This window comes from Agelaius phoeniceus, chromosome 2, assembly GCF_051311805.1.
Source record: "Agelaius phoeniceus isolate bAgePho1 chromosome 2, bAgePho1.hap1, whole genome shotgun sequence".
NCBI classification, from domain to species: domain Eukaryota; kingdom Metazoa; phylum Chordata; class Aves; order Passeriformes; family Icteridae; genus Agelaius; species Agelaius phoeniceus.
Window position 1 is genome coordinate 35,697,370 of NC_135266.1, and position 17,319 is coordinate 35,714,688.

The 17,319-nt window shown below is 39.5% G+C and overlaps 1 protein-coding gene across 3 annotated transcripts; it reads right to left on the reverse strand.

The window, feature by feature from the left end:
- Positions 1 to 1,522: 1,522 nt before the first annotated feature.
- LOC129117215 (arylsulfatase D-like) lies at positions 1,523 to 16,549 on the reverse strand. Of its 3 annotated transcripts, none has more exons than XM_077173494.1 (11): positions 16,291 to 16,549; positions 14,418 to 14,467; positions 13,736 to 13,885; positions 11,679 to 11,800; positions 10,131 to 10,253; positions 6,616 to 7,039; positions 5,744 to 5,808; positions 4,383 to 4,517; positions 3,843 to 4,005; positions 3,444 to 3,565; positions 1,523 to 2,766 (listed from the first exon to the last, which is right to left on the reverse strand). In XM_077173494.1, the coding sequence occupies exons 2-11, from the start codon at positions 14,441 to 14,443 to the stop codon at positions 2,396 to 2,398; spliced, it is 1,701 nt and encodes a 566-aa protein (XP_077029609.1). In that variant the 5' UTR covers positions 14,444 to 14,467; positions 16,291 to 16,549; the 3' UTR covers positions 1,523 to 2,395. The 3 variants fall into 3 exon arrangements, with proteins under 3 accessions (XP_077029609.1, XP_054483739.2, XP_077029610.1); XM_054627764.2 differs by having other exon boundaries at positions 5,740 to 5,876; positions 16,291 to 16,544; XM_077173495.1 differs by lacking the exons at positions 11,679 to 11,800; positions 14,418 to 14,467; positions 16,291 to 16,549 and having other exon boundaries at positions 5,740 to 5,876; positions 13,736 to 13,882.
- Between the last annotated feature and the right edge of the window lie 770 nt (positions 16,550 to 17,319).

Below are 17,319 nucleotides of genomic sequence, written 5' to 3' on the forward strand. Positions count from 1 at the left end.
TAATTATGTTTTTAACAGCTTGATTTTCATGCTCAAATATTGCTTTCTACTGTGTTTGAAAACATTTTCAGTATCCAAATTCAGATCTTAGGAGTTTTGTAAGATGCTCTTGAAATCCTGTTGAACACTATCTACGTCATCTTAGGCTATAACCAGCATAAATCAATGAGATGAAAACCCTGTTGTGACTAAGGAGAAAAAGTCAGTCTAACCAAATTATTTGCATTGAAATAGTAGCCCATAGAGTCTTGTAGGAAAAAGAAAAAGAAATGTGAGCAAGTATATGAGCAAGCTGATTAGTCTTTGCTAGTTAGAGTGTTTCCAAGTATGTTATTGTCAAGGCAGTGATAATATTAGCATTGCCTGACATCACTCCAAGTGTAATGTCCTTTTTACCCTGAATGGTTGTTGATCCCATGGCACTCTGGAGATCAGCAGGGGATGATCACTGTGCTTTCATGTGCTGGCACCAGTGTCCAGGACAAATCCTAGCTCAGATGTTTTCCACTACACCCTGGTCCCAATGGATATACATATCCTACAGTGCTGTGAAGTATTTCAGCACAAGAAAAACTAGTTCACTCATATTCACAGATATTACACCTGTACATTCCTAAAAGTGTTGAAAAATTGAGAGGACATAATATATAATAAAATCCCACATACTAAACTGGTTTGAGAATGGAAGTGATATCCTGGAAAATGACTGAGAAAATTGAAAAATTCCAGTCTGATTGCAGTAATTTCAGCTAAAGAAAACAATTCATTTTGAATATGAAAAGACCTTTAAATCTCTCCAAGAAAGACCCAGTTAAACAGAATACACTCAAATGAGGAAAAAACCAGACGTTTCTGACAATGGAGGAAGTAGCAGCAATCAGAACATGTGAAAGTGATGGATTTAGCAAATGTCTTGAATTTTTCACAGTAAGACTAAGCAAGTTTCTCATCAATAACACTGATGGAGCATCTGATTGAATTATAACATGTGAAATGCATGAAGTCACAGCATAAAATAAAATTTTGCTTTTAAGCTGCAGGGCTTTGTTTACCTGCAGATTTCCTGGTGACTGAATTGTAGGAAACAAGAGAGGAAATAAAACCAAAATAAACCAAATGTTTACCAAGTAAGATGAATAAGATAAATTGGTCCTAGCACAGAAATTAAAGAATAATTAAAAACAGTGAAGTAAAACAAATGGGCAAATTATGTTCTCAGATGTGTAAGTATTCTGATATACCAGTGTAAACATGTCTATTTGAACAGATGTATTTACAGCCCTACAAAGAAAAGCATTACCTGCAAGGCTGCTTAATTAGAAACAAATATTTTAGCACAAAGAAGAAAAGAACTGCAGAAAAAAAAAAACCCACGAAAGCAAAGAGATAGACCCAAGTAATTCTAGCTCTTTGGAGTGAAAATGTAACTTGTGAAGCAAAAAAATACCTTAATTCTCCATTTCTCTTTTTCCATAGCAAATTATTGCTTGTTTTCATAATTACTGTTTGCCATCTTTCTGAACATACCACTTGTCAGCAGGAAACACTTATGACTGAGGTCTGGGCAGCAGGGTATCTTGTGCAGTCCTGTGCCCAAATCTCTGAACTGGTTATCAGTGTGGCACTGCTGTGGCCATCGATGGCAAAAGGCCCTTGCCAGTGCTGTTTGGGGAGCTGGGGGCAAAGGGACCTTTGGAAAAGGACAATGCTTTCCTTTGTTTCCTCTCCATGAAAAGAGGCTGACTCCAGCTGGAGGAGTCCCACCCTTCTCACAGAGCTCAGACAGCCACTGCCTAGGTTGTCACGTTTCCAGGCTCTACACCTTACCTAGGACAATCAGATGTCATCATCACTGCTGCTGGAGTCTCTTTCTACAAGGGAAGAAGAAAGCCTCTCCTAAGAAAGATTTTCTGAGGAACTGCAGGCAAGACTATTTTCTAATGATTTTGGAAGCAGTAGACTGCAAAAAATTATTATAGGGTCACCTTATGCATTGCCGGGATAACAAAAGGGAGATAAGGATAACAAAATTAAGGAAGACCTCAGTCCAGGAATCACTTAGAAATTCAGTACAAAAACCCAAAGGAAAGCTTCTGAATATACATTCAGAATCATTACTTGTACAACTCTAATCTTGGCCTGCTTCAGTGCATTTGAACTATTCATTCACTTGTCAGCAGATGCTAGTTAAAACATGGTCTTTGGATCATCTGTCTTGAGCCCTCTCTGAGAGTGTCCAGCTTAGAGCTACCTCTACTAAATTCTGTGCCATTGACTGGAACAATTATTTTATAAAGGCTCAATTTAGGGAAAAAAATGACCCATGGGGTCAACACCCCCAAAGGAAACACTCTTAATCTAAATACATTTTTGAGAAAGTATCAGGTTCTCTCCTTTATAGTTCAGCAAGTTTATTATCACCTTCCTTATCACACCAGCAGAAGGGGAAGGTCCCACAGCACGGCTGCAGCCATGGTTTCCACACCACGTTGGACACAGAGAGCTGCTCTGGCACTGCAGTCAGGGTCCTGCGATGCTCCTCTATGGCCCTGCCAATCTTCCTTATGACAGTGTCAAAGAGGGGCTCCGTGTCAGCCGAGAGAGGTTTGGCTTCAGAAGGGTCTTGTGAGAGCTCAAACAACAATGGAGGCTCGTGATGGGTCACTCCTTCCCCAAAGCATTGGCAAAATCCTCTGTCATAACAAGCCCCAGCTCCAGGAGGACTGAAAATGGGAGTCATGTAATGAGCCTTCCAAACAGCTCCAGCTGGCAGGAAAGAAAGGATCACAGAAGGCTGGTTACAACAAGGAAGAGTGAATGTTTTTCTAGAGCTCATTTCTGGATGCACTTCAGCTCTACACTTATTAGCTAATGCAGTAATTTCTCCTGGTGCTGTACAATACAGGCAATGCCAATAAGTTCTTTGCCACGTTACACCCAAAGTACTTGGGAAGATGGAATCCCAGAACAGTAATGTGTTAGAACAATGTGCCCTCCTGTAGAGTGAACATCATTCTTTGAGAGAAGCTGTGTGGTGGTGTTCGCAGGGGTCCCAGGACGAGGGAAGAGACGAGAATCTTGACTCCATGTTTCAGAAGGCTGATTGATTATTTTATTATATATATTATATTAAAAGAAAATTATATATTAAAACTATACTAAAAGAATAGAAGAAAATATTTCATCAGAAGGCTAGCAAGGAAAGGAATGGAATGATAATAAAATCTTGTGACTGACCAGAGAGTCTGAGACAGTTGGACTGTGATTGGCCATTAATTAAAACTATCACATGAGACCAATCAAAGGTGCACCTGTTGCATTCCACAGCAGCAGATAATTATTGTTTACATTTCATTTCTGAGGCCTCTCAGCTTCTCAAGAGAAAAAGATCCTATCAAAAGGATTTTTCATGAAAGACGTCTGTGACAAAGCTGTGTACTCACTGTCCTTCTGGTGCCAGCGCGCGGCGTGTAAGTGCACGCCGCAGTAATGGAACAGGAACTCGTGCTCCGAGTGTGCCGCTGCTCCACGCAGCAAAGGCAGCAGGTCCCGGCCGTCCATCACCCTGGCACGAGAAACACACCACAGGGCTGAGGTGAGCTGCACAGGACTCTGCTCCCTCTGCACACCTCTCCCTGGAACTGGCAGCTCTGGACAAGGAAGGGGATTGCAGATGATGGCAGGTAGGGGCTGAATCTCTCAGGTAGAAAAGAGGTGATTGAACTCATAGATATTGATATGTCTAAAAAATGAACAGGACTGAAAAAGAAAACATTAAGCTCTTAGAATGTGTTTCCTTAGTTTTGGGAAAGAAGGAAGAATAAAGATGCTTTTGTTTGTACCTGTCCTGAGGAACTTCCCCTCCAGCCAAATGAACCACTGTAGGATAAATATCCATAAGACTTGTAGGTTCATCAATAACTGTGCCTGCAGGTAACACTCCTGGCCATCTAAATATCCCTGGGACACGGATTCCTCCTTCCCAGCCTCCCATAGCTTTTCCACCTTTCATTAAATAAAAAGAAAAATCAAAAAATAAGTTTGTTTTAAAATAATTTTTGCACAAATTTTATTGTATTATCATGTTACCTTGATGAGCCTTCTTTACTCTCTTGTTTTTGCTGCTAAGCTCCTACTGAGCAGTAGTGAAAATATGTTCAGTAGACTAGAACCCAACAATCTGAGAATTCATGCTTACAAAGGACACCTGCCCAGGTTAGAATGTACTACATTGTTACATGCCTTATTAGAACGACACATATTTGCTTCTTGATAATAAACCAGTGTTACTCCTTGAGTATATAATCTTACTTAAGCCTTAGGGGTGCCTTAATTTCTTTACTAGTTGTTGCTGGGTTGTCACTGTCCCTGACAGCTCTTACCTTTGTATATTCCATTCCAGCCACCCAGCTGCCTTTCACCTTCCTGTCTTTCCAGCCATCCACCATGATCAGAGGCAAAATAAACTAGTGTAGTTTCTCTCAAGCCCTCCTTGTCAATAGCATCGAGAACCTGGCCTGTAAACGCAAGAATATGTGTATATTAAAAAGCAAAAATATCCCTCATACTACATAAATTTTAACCTCTGACTTGTGAACATTTACCAGTGTAATTTCTTACCTACATAAGGTTGCTCATTGTCTAATATTTTTAAGATTGATATTTTCTGTTATGATTTCATTGTCTCTAAAAACACAGAAAATTTGTGCTGCGTTGTCACCACTACTTTATTATTGGTATTTTAACAGGGAGTGCAAGAACCATAGACAAAAGTCACAGATAAAAAGCCTGTATGGTCAAGGGCAAAAAAAAATACCATGTACAGTAAAAATATGGAAAGAAATGATGATCTAAAAGTTAGTGTCTTCATCAGTGGTAGCCATCATGAAAAATATGGAAAAACATAATGTTACCCTTATTTTATCTGTCTAGATCACAGTTAAGATTTGCATTACATTACTGCATGGATATAATATGCATTAATAATGAAATGCCTTTAAATTTAAAAGTAATTCTTGAGCTGTTTTTGACATCCTTAATTACATTTGCAGTACGTAAATGTTTGACAGGTTTGAAACCAAATTCTCCTTGTATGTGTACCTGACTTTTCTCTCTTTTGCAAATGTGGATACTTTTTGTCCATCAGACTGAATGATAAATAATTCTCCTTCCCCTCCAGAAAAACAGCCTGAAAAATAACATGAATCTTATTGGGGGGGGTATACTGGAGAACACTGATGAACATTTCTGGATTTATGATCATGGCTGAAAAATTTCCAGTATTCTGCTTAGTGCAGCAGTCAAAAATAAACCTGCTGTTTTTCATCTGAAATTAATTTGCTTATTGATTTTATTACTTTCTGACATGTCCTGCTTAGAAATGACCATAAGAGGCTGAAATGACCTGGTCTTTACTAATCATAGAAAATGAAGTAATTATCACATATTTAGTAAGAGGAACTGGAGAGCTCCTTGACAGGAGCTAAGGGAACATGGTTAAAACTGGTAAACACTTGACCAAAAAAAAAAAGAGTGAACATTTGGCCCAAGACTGGAGAAAGTAAAAACCCAACACTAGAAATCATCAGTGCTCACACAAGATTGACAGATGTTCATTAAATGCTTATGATTTTTTTGTATATGCTTTTAATCATCTTCCTTGTTCTTTTAATAAAATCTGTTTGTTTAGACCTAGGTATTTGATAGCTGGAGACATAGCTACTTGCCTTGTTGACTTACCCACCATCCAGTCCATCTCCTCTACATTGTCTCCATATAAACCGTGTCTGCTTCTCCCAAGAAACTTCTCTGTGGTGAGGAGAGGGGTGTGGGAATGCAAAAAGGAAAGAAAGAGGAGGAATGGCTTGTGCTTATTTCTACAAAACAGAAATCAACACTGTGTTATTAGGGAGGAAGGCCCTCAATGCAGATCAGTTGTAGTGCAAATGGTATTATTTTTGTATAGCTATTTCAACAGTCCCTTCAGAAACACCTTATTTTGTAAGATACTATAACCCAGTGATTAGGATCCTTTAGAATAATTTTGGGTCTATATAAAATATCCTTTTTCTACTCTGAATCATAGATAGAAAACTTCCAGATTTCTATCTATGATCCACTTCCTGCTATTGCAAAGCACTACTGTGGTACTGAAGTGAAGGCAGCAGTTTCATCCCCTGCCAGCTGTTGCTCACTTATCAGTCCATATGATAAGGCTACATCACAGCTCTGCTTCTCCTTCCCTGGCCCACACACACATTTCTGACATCACCTGCTATTCCTTAAGGCTGCAATGCTGCTCTCATTGATAGATATACATATTTCTTAAATATGGCCTAGAAATATTCAATACAACCCATGGAAGTTGGGAAGTATTAATCAGCTTTAGTGAAGTTAGGAATAAGGGGCATCCTTAAGCAGCAGCTTTTTTTTCTTTTTTAATTACATGATACAACTATTGACATTATTTAAAATGAATAAAAATAATAGTACTTAAAATACTATATAATACTGTAAAATTATAAAAACTTATGAAGACATGAAGGAGGAAAGTGCTGTTTACAGGTTGCAAAATGTGAAAGAACCAGAAAATCTGTGGACAAAGGAAGTCTTTACCTTTCAATAAATGAAATGGACTCTCTCAAGATAAGGGACGTAGTTCTGTCTGTCACCATTGGCTGCTCAGTAATTCCATGGTTTCTCATCATAATGCAGTTCCAGTACCGCACAAATCCATAACTTGAGAACCAGGATATGAAGAACAGGAGACTGAAGGCAGCAAGGCAGGTCAGCGTTCTCCAGTGGACTGAAATCAGGCCAGTCAGTCTCCCAAGGACAGCAGTGAGTGTAATGAGGCCAATCATCTGAGTGGAAAGCCAGAGTTTCCTCCTGAAGGCTCTGTCCATCTCTGGTGTTTCCGTTGGCTGACAGTCACTTATAAGTGTAAAAGGCATCCCATAGAAGTAGTCAAATCCATGTTTTAAAGGGTGATGGCAGTGGTCATTGCGGGACTCACAGTTCACACCTTGATGCCACTTCCCTGAAAATAGAGGTTATTAAAATATGAAGGGACAATATTTTAAAAGAATGGACTTTTCCTTACACAGAACATTTCTCAAAAAGTGGTTGGTTGTTTTCTGCTTGTGATAACTGCTTCATCCTACACAGAAATATACCAAGTATATAGTTATATAATGGGATTGACTAAAGTAAACCTCTACAGTTTATAAATTTTCAACACATTTTTTGGTGCTCTGTATATATATTCATGCCCTGTAGCTTCTATCAAACATTGAAAAAAAACCCCAACATATAAAAACAACTGGAAATTGAGAAAAGTTTCAAACTGAACAAAAATGTATGGCCTTCCTGGAGACCTGTCAAGTATCAAACAGAAGGAAGCTCTCCTTTTGTAAGCATAGGGGGAAATAATCTTCTTTTGTTGTCCCTTTACCTTCAAAGTGCTATGCAGACTTGTTCCTGGGAGGTTTTGAAGTGCTTGGTGTCAGGACTATGGCAAAACTTTGTGTTGGTGCCAGATTGATAAGGGAAGGTATGGAAAGAGTAGTTAAACTAGCGGCTCATCCAACTGTTTTCCAGAAAAACTGGATCCAGAAAAACTTGAGCTCAGGAGATCAGGATTTCTCATGAAGCTGTACATTTCTAAGTAACATTGATGATCATTATATCTCCACATACTGACTGAGAATAAAAACCTTTGTTTTATAAATATTTTTGCCATTTATTTGGATTTAATCAAATTTTAAAAAGTTAAAGCCTACTTCTTTTAAATACTGAAGTCTTCATTGATCAGAAAGAACACCTCTTGACCTTTTGCAACACAATTTGTTCTTCATTATGAATATACCAACTACTTTCATGAATGGCACATCTAAACCATGCTTTTGCTTCACCTCCAGCCTACTCAAACAGCCTGGTTAGGCACTTACGTGGGGATACAGTAAGTTGGCTCATTTGGTTCAAACATTGAGGTTTGAGAACATCTGAATTGAGTGAATAAAATCTACCACTCATCAGAGGCTTAATGGCATTTTTTGCAGATCTTGGATGTCAGAGTATAATGGACATTAAGAACTTTACTTGAAAACTAATTTGAAACTAATTCTTATTGTAGAGAGAGGAACTGTGCACTTCCAGGATGAAGTTATCCTCAATAAATGGTTCAGTATGTTATCAGTACATGTAATAGTAGCCAGCTCTGAGTGGGTTTCAATAGAATTGCAGTGCATTACAATAGGAGCAGAAAAACTGCCCCAGAGGAGAAAAAAAATGCTGTTTCTTGGCTGTAAATATAAAGGAAGAATGGAAGTTCTAGAGTAAGTGGATGAATTGCTTTCAGCTGAAATCTCTACTCAGTTTACCTCCTGGCATATTTAGAGCTAGCTGTAGAATGAAACAGATTTGTAATCAATACGTAAATGCATAGGTCATAAATACAGGTGCAGCTAAAGTATTGTTGGAATTCAGATGCACTTCAACACCTAAATCTCCAGCTGAGGTCAATAAATGTTTCTGACATACTAGAAAAGAATCAAATCTGCAGAAGCTAAACTAAGTGTATAATTAAGATAAATTAATCTCTGAGGGCATTACTTATACAGCATTGGTTTTCTGACTGCAAAGAACCTTCAAAGCATTTCCCAACAAAAAATCTCATTATCACCTCAGGCTGCAGGTTATTAATAGGATTTAACTTTGCAATTAAACTGGTTGTGCTCAGGGCAAAACAATCACAAACAATTCAGGTGAGACTACTTAGTGCTCATTCAGCTGTAGTGACATGAGTAGATGTTAAGATTTTTTGCTTCATGACTTGAATGTAAAATTCTTGTGTTATTCTGTGTGTCACCTATCACTGGTGCTTTCCATCATCCCCATGGTGCAATTAATCAGGATCTGTCAATCTGGTTAATCTAAGTGATGCTTTTGGCACCTGTGGTGTGATTTTGGCTGAGATGCCCACAGGGAAAATGCCTCCCCGTTTGCTTCTGGGAGGCAAGCAGCAGGACTCTGCTGCAGGGCAATTCCCTGGGGAGAGGGGAGACAAAACTGATTGTTTTGCTAGTGATAACATGCTGAAACCAAGATGAAGCTGAAGCGTGCACAGTCTGGTCTATGAGCTGATTTAAACAACTAAAATAATATTGCTACCAAACTAACAGGAGATGGAACGTCAGTAATGTAGATTTGTAATTGCTCGGAAGGCTTCTTTTAATTTTGTCTGGTGTGGTTTAGATTTATTCTGTTGAATGAATACAAATCTATTTTTGCAGGAAGTTTTATTAATAAATTCAGTTGGTTTGTGCAGCTATTTTATGTGCCAGATACAGATTTCAGATTTGACATTTTACATGCTTGGTTGAAGTAGGGCAAATAGCTGAAAAATCAGCCAGGAATGTTTGTACTCTGTTTGTACTCTATCAGTCTGTGGAACTATGTGACGCATCTAAGATAAATAATTATTTGGAACAAGATCGTGACCAAAAGTTACAACTGTACAAAAAAAACCAATAGAGCTATAAAATAGAAAGTAAAATGAAATTCACATTGATGCTGAAGAAGTCAGTGTTCTTGGGGTGTACTGAAATCTTGGTGAGCTGCGGTGGCATGCTGTGACTGAAGAAAAAAATAATTGCTTTGTTTCTGTTTCTGAAAGGCCCAATCTTGTGACACTGTTAACTGTCTCTGATGTTTTAAGTAGCAGCTGTTCCCTTTTGTGTGAATCTGCTCTGAAGTGTATAAAACATCATCATGCATATTTAAATGACACTCATATTTTCACTTTTTTAAAATGAAATAGTATTGGAATAAGTATTTTATACCTGGCATAATAATATTCATGAATTAATAAAATTTTCTGTTATGTATTTTAACAACCACAGCTGTTCTTGAAACTGGGTCAGTGGTAAAATTGCCCTCTTTATCATACGCTTGTTCTTTTAAGAGAGGTACTTTTTGGTCAGAGTTTCTGTTTATATATTATTCTTAATCAGAAAATAAAAATATTACAACTGAAGTACGAGCAGTTACTAACTAAAACAAATGGTTTGAGTGAGATGTGCAGGCGAAACACATGCAAGAGCATCTTTAGGAGAGGAGTGCCTCCATACCTATCAGTCCTGTGCTGTAGCCTTGGTGCTGCAGTATTTTGGCAAAAGTGGTTTCATTTGGAGGAAGCCCTCCTGAGCCAGCGTTCCAAAAAATAACACGGTAATCATTTATAGCATCCATCCCTAAAAATGCAATAAAAACAATCTGAGTCAGTAAAAAGGGTTGAGGTCTTTTATCCAACATACGTTTTTGTTTCCTGATTTCATTGAAATGGTAGTGTTAAACATTTTTCCTAATGCTGTTTGTTTGGTAAGACCCTAGATGATATTAAGAAAGAGCTAAGACCCACCATAGTGCCTATTCTTTCATCTTTGTATCTCATATCAACACTTTTTTTCTTTAACTTCTTTTCATTTGGAATTACATGGTTGTGTAGGAGATTTTCTATGTCACAGTGGCACCTGGGCTGTATGGAATGCCCTTCCTTAGTGTGAATGTGAGGGTAGGGAGAGGGCAAGGAGACTTCAGCCCCCTGTCAGTCTCAGTCTCCAGCTCACTGAGGGCTGCCAGGGAGCTCAGGGCATCCTTGCACAGTGGCATGGCTGGTATCTGATCTCTGAGCCCCACAGAGTAGCTATCTCCTCTTCACCTGCAGGTTTACACCCTATTATTTAGTATTTTATCCTGGCATAACCCCATCATACAGTGCTATGTAAAGTTCAATCTCTCATTGTAGCCCCAAACATCTCTGGCCCTGCTGTTACAGAGGGAAAGGGTCTGTACAAGCCCTTTCAAACTACTACTGTTTTCAAACTACCAGTCTCAGTGGGAGCTGTCATGATAGAAGAAGGATGACATATCAGCTTCAAAATGCCTCAGGAATGAAGGCTCCGAAGATAATTTGCAATAGAACAAGCATTTGAGGGTTGCTGTTAGAAACATGTAGAGCGATTTGTTTTTCATACCTCTTCATCTCGGGGATGCAGTTTGACAGGATATTGTTTTTTCTTCAAAAACACAATTGGGAAAAATAATATTGCTGTCAAACTGTTATCTCCTAGGACAGATTAATTTTGACAGATACGTAAAGAAGCTTTCCCGTGAATTACTTGTTCTGCACCTTGACTGGAGGGAATGGACACACATCTGCACAGGCCTACTCTGCTCCCTGCAGGGCTGAGCTGCTTCTGACATCTGATGATGAGTCACCTCTGACAGAAATTAATTTAGGTAGTGCTTCCTAAGCGTGTTGTTACTATTCTTCCTGTTTTACATAATGACTTTTTTGAATGTAACAGTTTGCTCTAACTCCATTCTGGCTGCAATCTGTACCAAAGAGTGCCAAAAGGTAGCCAGAATTGTGCTTTGGGGGAGACCAAGCTCTGCAAAGCTGATTCTTCTCTGCTCTGCTTCCCTCCAGACCAGTTCACAAATACCTTACAAATAGAGAAGCCACCTCAAAGCCTGTCTGACACCTCGTGTGTCTCAGTGAGGATGGAGCAAAACCTCTGTTTGCACACCCTCATTTCTTCTGTGCCCCTTGTATGGCACTGTTCTCTCCAGCAGTAGAGCAATGTTTGAAGGGTGTGAGGCTTTGCAAGGCAAACCTGATCGGAGGGGGTATCTGCCAGTGAGGAAAGCTGCTCTGCTGGGCGTGCAGAGCGGGGCTGCAGCGATGTGCTGGGTCAGCTTCACTCCTTCCTTGGCCAGGCCATCAATGTTCGGGGTCCTAAAAATGCAACCAATGCCACCAGATAATCATCCAGAGAGTCTTTCAGGGGAATAAGAAATTATAGACTTATCTTTATTTTCAGAAGTTTGTCCTATTTGAAGATGGCCAGGAAATATTTTTGTAATTTATTTAAATTTTCTCAAGTGATAGGAAATATTTCTATTTTTCTTTCTTCATTAAAAATCAGTATTTTTATATATGGATAAATTTCGAGATAACCTTTTTCTTTTTTTTCTTTTCCCCTTGTCCTATGAAGAGTCTTGCAGAAATCATAGAATTGTAGAATGGTTTGGGCTGAAAGGGACCAAAAAAATCACAAAATTCCAACCCTCCTGCCATGGGCAGGAACACTTTCCACTAGATGAAGTTGCTCAGAGCCCTATCCAACCTGGCTTTGAACACTTCCAAGGATGGGGTATCCACAGAGCTTCTCCAGACAACACAGTGCCTCACCACCAGTTCCAGTGCCTCACCATCCTCACAGCAAAGACCTTTCATTCCCCCAGAGCTGCCTTTCCTTCACTAGCTTCTTACAGAGCTGTGTATCAGCCTCAGTGTATCAGTGTATGGTAATTTGGTTGCCACAGGGTGACAGTGCTTGACTAGACAAGATGCTCCATGACTTACAGTACTGATAAGGAAGCTAACAAGGTGCTTCTCATGACATTTGTAGCAAGGGAGAAGGAGAAAAAGGGAAAGAAATCGTGCATGTTTTCACACTATAGTGGCAATCTCTCACAGCAACATGAATTAAGCCACACATCAGTAAGTAGGTGAGAAGAGGGTATTTTGCCAACAACTGGCAACCAACAAAAACAAGCTTGCCTAGCACACTAGTTACAGATAAGGCAATATCTTACATTTCAGAATACAATATCCCCCTCTTCCAATTCAAGGTGTGCCTACTTCTATTTTAGATTAGATTGAGCTTCAGTTTTACAATTTTGTTTTTGCAATTATCAGTTCAATGGTGCTCACAAGAAGGCAAAACCTTCAGTAGAATTTTGAAAGATCCTGGATGTTTTGTTGCTTTGTACTTGTACTGTTATGGATTTCTCCCTCAAAGACAGCTGCCAGGAAATAACATCTGCAGCATTTCTTGTTTTCTACAGCCTTTCACCAGAGGTGCAGTCCAAGGTAACTTGGCAAAGCAGTTGGTGTAGTTCCACCCTTCAGCACAATGGCCATCTCAGTTAGTTGATAAGCATTTCTCCTCAAAGGAGCACTAGGTGCTCCCAAACTGCTGTTTCAAAATCCTGCCATTCTTTGCATTGCAGAGAACCAGCTGCTAAGAGAGCCCAGATGCTTGTCACCCTGCTAGTAGTAACACCCTGAATGTAAAAAGAAATGCATGCCTTGGGGATGATGCTGTGGAGGCCTGGCTTTGTCAAACCCTATCAGCTACCTGTGATCACCAGCTCCTGTCAGGAACTTGCTGACTGAAACCTTTCAGGGTAAGATTCCAAGAACTTTGCTGGATGAGGGGAGGGATTGTAGCAAATTTCATTTTGTTCATACGTGTTACAGGCCATCAGGCAATACTGTGGCACAATTTTTAAAGAGAAGGCAAATTCTATGTCCTTGAAGCTGAAAAGAGAAATATTTCCTGGTAACATTGCTCATTGCAGTCATTTAACTATATTTTGAGGTGAGGCTGGGAGAAAATAGTAACAGAATTATAATGAGGTAATGAGGCCTGTGTGTTGGAAGAGGGGACAATGTTTTTACCTTTGGGTATAGCTGTTTTTGAAGTGTTAGACAGTTAAGGAATACACAGGAATGTTTGTCATATTCCCACAGTAAAGCAGCACCACACAGCAGAGCTGGCCCTGGGAATGCCCTCCAGGCTGTGAGACAATGCTGGGCAGAGGGTTTCAGCTTTACATTAAATATCACACCAGCTCTGTTCACCCTTAGGGTCAGTTTCCTCACCTGATAGTATCATTCCCATAGCAACCTACATCCCCTATGCCGAGATCATCAGCCAGCAGCAGGACAAAGTTTGGCCGTGTGATGGTGGAAGGCTGTGTGAATGGTGCTTGCAGAAGCAGACCAAAAATCAGGGCTGTAACCAGGGGTGACCTGAAACACAGAAGAGTAAAAGAAGCCAGTGACCTGGCCATTCATCACTCCCCCTGCACATGGCCAGAGACCCTCCATCGTGAGCTTGGCTGCAGACAAACCACTCTGTCCAGACACACAGGGTGTGCTAAGTGTTTATCATCTACCCAAACTGAGGTAATGAAGAGGAAAATGTCAGTACCATAACTTTAAAAATCTCCTTTCCTGATTGTTTCCAAGTTTCCTGTGAGCAGTCTCTCATGGGAATTTACAGGCAGTAGATGGAATACAAGTAATTTTGCTTCATGGCTTTGGATGTTTATAAAGGGTTGTTCTGGGAAGCTGAGAATGGGATCAACTTCCTCTGACATGGTTTTTGCCTGGACTGGGATTTTTGGGTAGTGAAACAGTAAATAACAAGAAAAAAACCCTAAAAATCATATTGTGAGAGAAACAATGCTATTCTTTTATAACACAGTATTGCATCAGTATTAAGCTTCACTCACTTTAGATCTAAGTATGATACAACAGTAACTCATGATTTTTTTCTTACCAATGAGATGTTAGTTGCCAAATCATTTCTGCATTTGGAGTGTTCAAATCCTGCAAAACCAAGAGTACTCTGTCATAGTTACACCTTCCTAGTAGCAATAGCTTGCATATCTTTCATATTCTGCAATAAAAATAGATTAAAAACTTAAAGCCTGTTAACATTCTGTCTTATTACTCCAGTGCACCTCAGATCAGACCCTAAATGAAGAAGAGTAAAAGCATTAATGTTATTTTTATTGCTAGCCCAATAGCGAAATATTTCAAAATAGCAAAATAATTCAATTGTCTTACATGAATCATCTATATAAGAAATACTTAATGTTCAGAAATGAAAAAATAGTGCTTTAAAATCCAGTCTTCAATATAATTTACATTTCTATAACCACAGACAGTTGCAGCATTGTGCTTTTTCACATAATATGCTAAGTTTCTTTTCAGGCTTGTAAGAAGAATTTTTAGTCGTAGAAAGTCTAGTAATCTTTTTCCAACAATTATAATTTCTTGGAAGAATTCATGACCTCTTGTTATTTAACTCTGAGAATGAAGAGGTTTCTCTGGGGCTTTTCTTTCACTGTCAGGACAGTGAGATTAAACTATTTAAAGACTTTGAAGTAGGGGCTGAGTGAGCTTCATTCTAAAGCTTTGAAATAGACTTTGAAATTTATCCCACGCCTGGCTCAAGTGTCCCAAGCACCTCAGTTTTATGAATTATGTTTGTTTCATATTTATTTTTGTTTTCCAGAAATTATATATTAAGCAGATTATCCATCAATACTACAAGCTTCAGTGGGAAAAATTAAATTTCTGTGCTTAGAAAACTGGCATCCAAACACTTGCTTACAAGCACCAAAGCTGAGGCAGCACTGCTATCTAGAAACACTCAGTTTCCTGCATGTGAGTTTGTGCCTTTGCTGCATCCTAAGCAGGATCCTTGTAGGAAAAGTACAAGAAACACCTCAGCCATCTTTACCATTTATATCCGATAAGCCTCCAAAAGAATTGAAGTAAAAGGGAGTTGGACATAATCAGATTTAATTGTGCAGTTGGTTGCCACACAGTAGAGAGACTCAGATTTAAAGTGCAGCTGGAGCTCAAGGCTGAACCTCCCCAGAAGCTGCCTGTAAAATAGCAGGCAATACACAGAAAACAGCTATTGATTTATTATACTGACTGGTGTTATCGCTGTCAAGCCATTTCCTCAGTGAAAGGTGATGGGAGCCCAGGCAGAGAAATCACAAGCAAGCATTCCCCTCTGCTATCTAAACTGAATTCTGCTTAAAGCAAAATGCCTTCCTCCCTTTCCCATTGTTAATCCCTCCCCTAAAGTAATTTAGGTTTTGTTCCTTTCTTCATCTGTTTTAATAATGCAGGGGGGAATAGCTTGCATATCTTTCATATTTTATCATTTGTTTTCTGTAATGATTCAAAGTTTATAATCAGTCTTTACCTTTCTAACAAAATACTTACAAGATACTAAAACCTCATCAGAGAAAATACTTGTTGTTTTAGACATACTCATATGCAGTTTTCTTGAAAACAGTGCATATTTGTGACATCAGCTTGGCAACACTCAGTGAAAAGTCACATAATTAATACCACTTGAATTCAGTGCTGTTCAGTCTGTGAAAATTTCTTTTAAAGATTCCTATTTTGTAGACTTGATATAGCTAAAAGGAAACCCAGACTTGTAAACACATAGCCTGCAGCTCTCACTTTGTACATAGCCTTGTATGAAAAGAATGTTGTTCTAAAGGGAAAAGTATTTTAAAAACTCCCTTGAGATATTTTTATCTACAGAAGGAAAAAAAATATTCCAAATAGCCATTAACATTTTGCTGTGTATTTCCCAACATAGTAAGGGAGGGATACAGTACCTGGTCGAGTTGTGTTCAAAGCAGGCAGCTGACAGACTGGTGACTTAAAATGATTCCAAATTTTTCCGGCCCGAGGAGTGCTGCTACTGTGCAGCGTTTCTGACGGCAGCCCCGAAATGTGCCCTAGCTGCACGTCCCACAGCTCACCGCAGGAAAAGCGTGTTGTGCCAGAACTTCCAACAGCTGCATGCTCTGGCTTCTGATGGAGCCTCAAGCTGCACTTCCCCCTGCTGTTTGCATAACTCTGACATTCACACAGGGCGTGAGGGTCGGGCTGGGGAACGCCACAGATGCAGCTAAAATGTTTTCTGCCTAACCACTCTCAAGGGATGGGAATGATCTCCTTCAAGTCTGAGACATTCCTGTTAAAGGCACTATGAGTAATAGTTCCCAATGAACATTTCCTCACTTCCACCAAGGAAAAGAGAAAATTGCTGTACTTACGGAGCAGCCCTTTGTTGTAGAAATAGAAATTGAGCTAATTTCTTCACTTTATGGTCACCCTGAGTGCATGCTGCAGTGAGGTGGTTGTCTCTGCACATGCTGGGACAAATAGTTCTAGGGTGGGGAGGAAATGCTGGTAAGTGGCTTGAATTTTCTTTTACAGAAAATGAGTCATTTAGCTTCACTTCTGAGTGCTGCCTGTTTCCTAGCCATCGCTCAAATGGACAAATTAAGGTTACATGCTGGCTAGTGCTTAATTTCTTGGTTTTTCTTATGTGAGTCTTCTTGTACTGAGTGTTTTGGGACAGCATGAGGCATTACCCAAGAGCAATCTTGCTTTACTAACAGTTTCCTGCATTTTTGTATCTTCTGAGAGAAGGGAGATGTTGCGGTGAGTTGGTGGAATAAATTGCAGTGCTAAGGCTGGATTGTTAGTGGAGCACCTCTGAGGCAAGTTTGAGTACCAAAGGTGATCCCTTTCCTTTTCCCTCCCACCAAAGCATTAACATGCTGGAATGGTTACAGCCAACATGCACAGAAGGAGTGATGTGTCTGGTTTGACTTCTCTCAGAGTCTGCTCTCTGA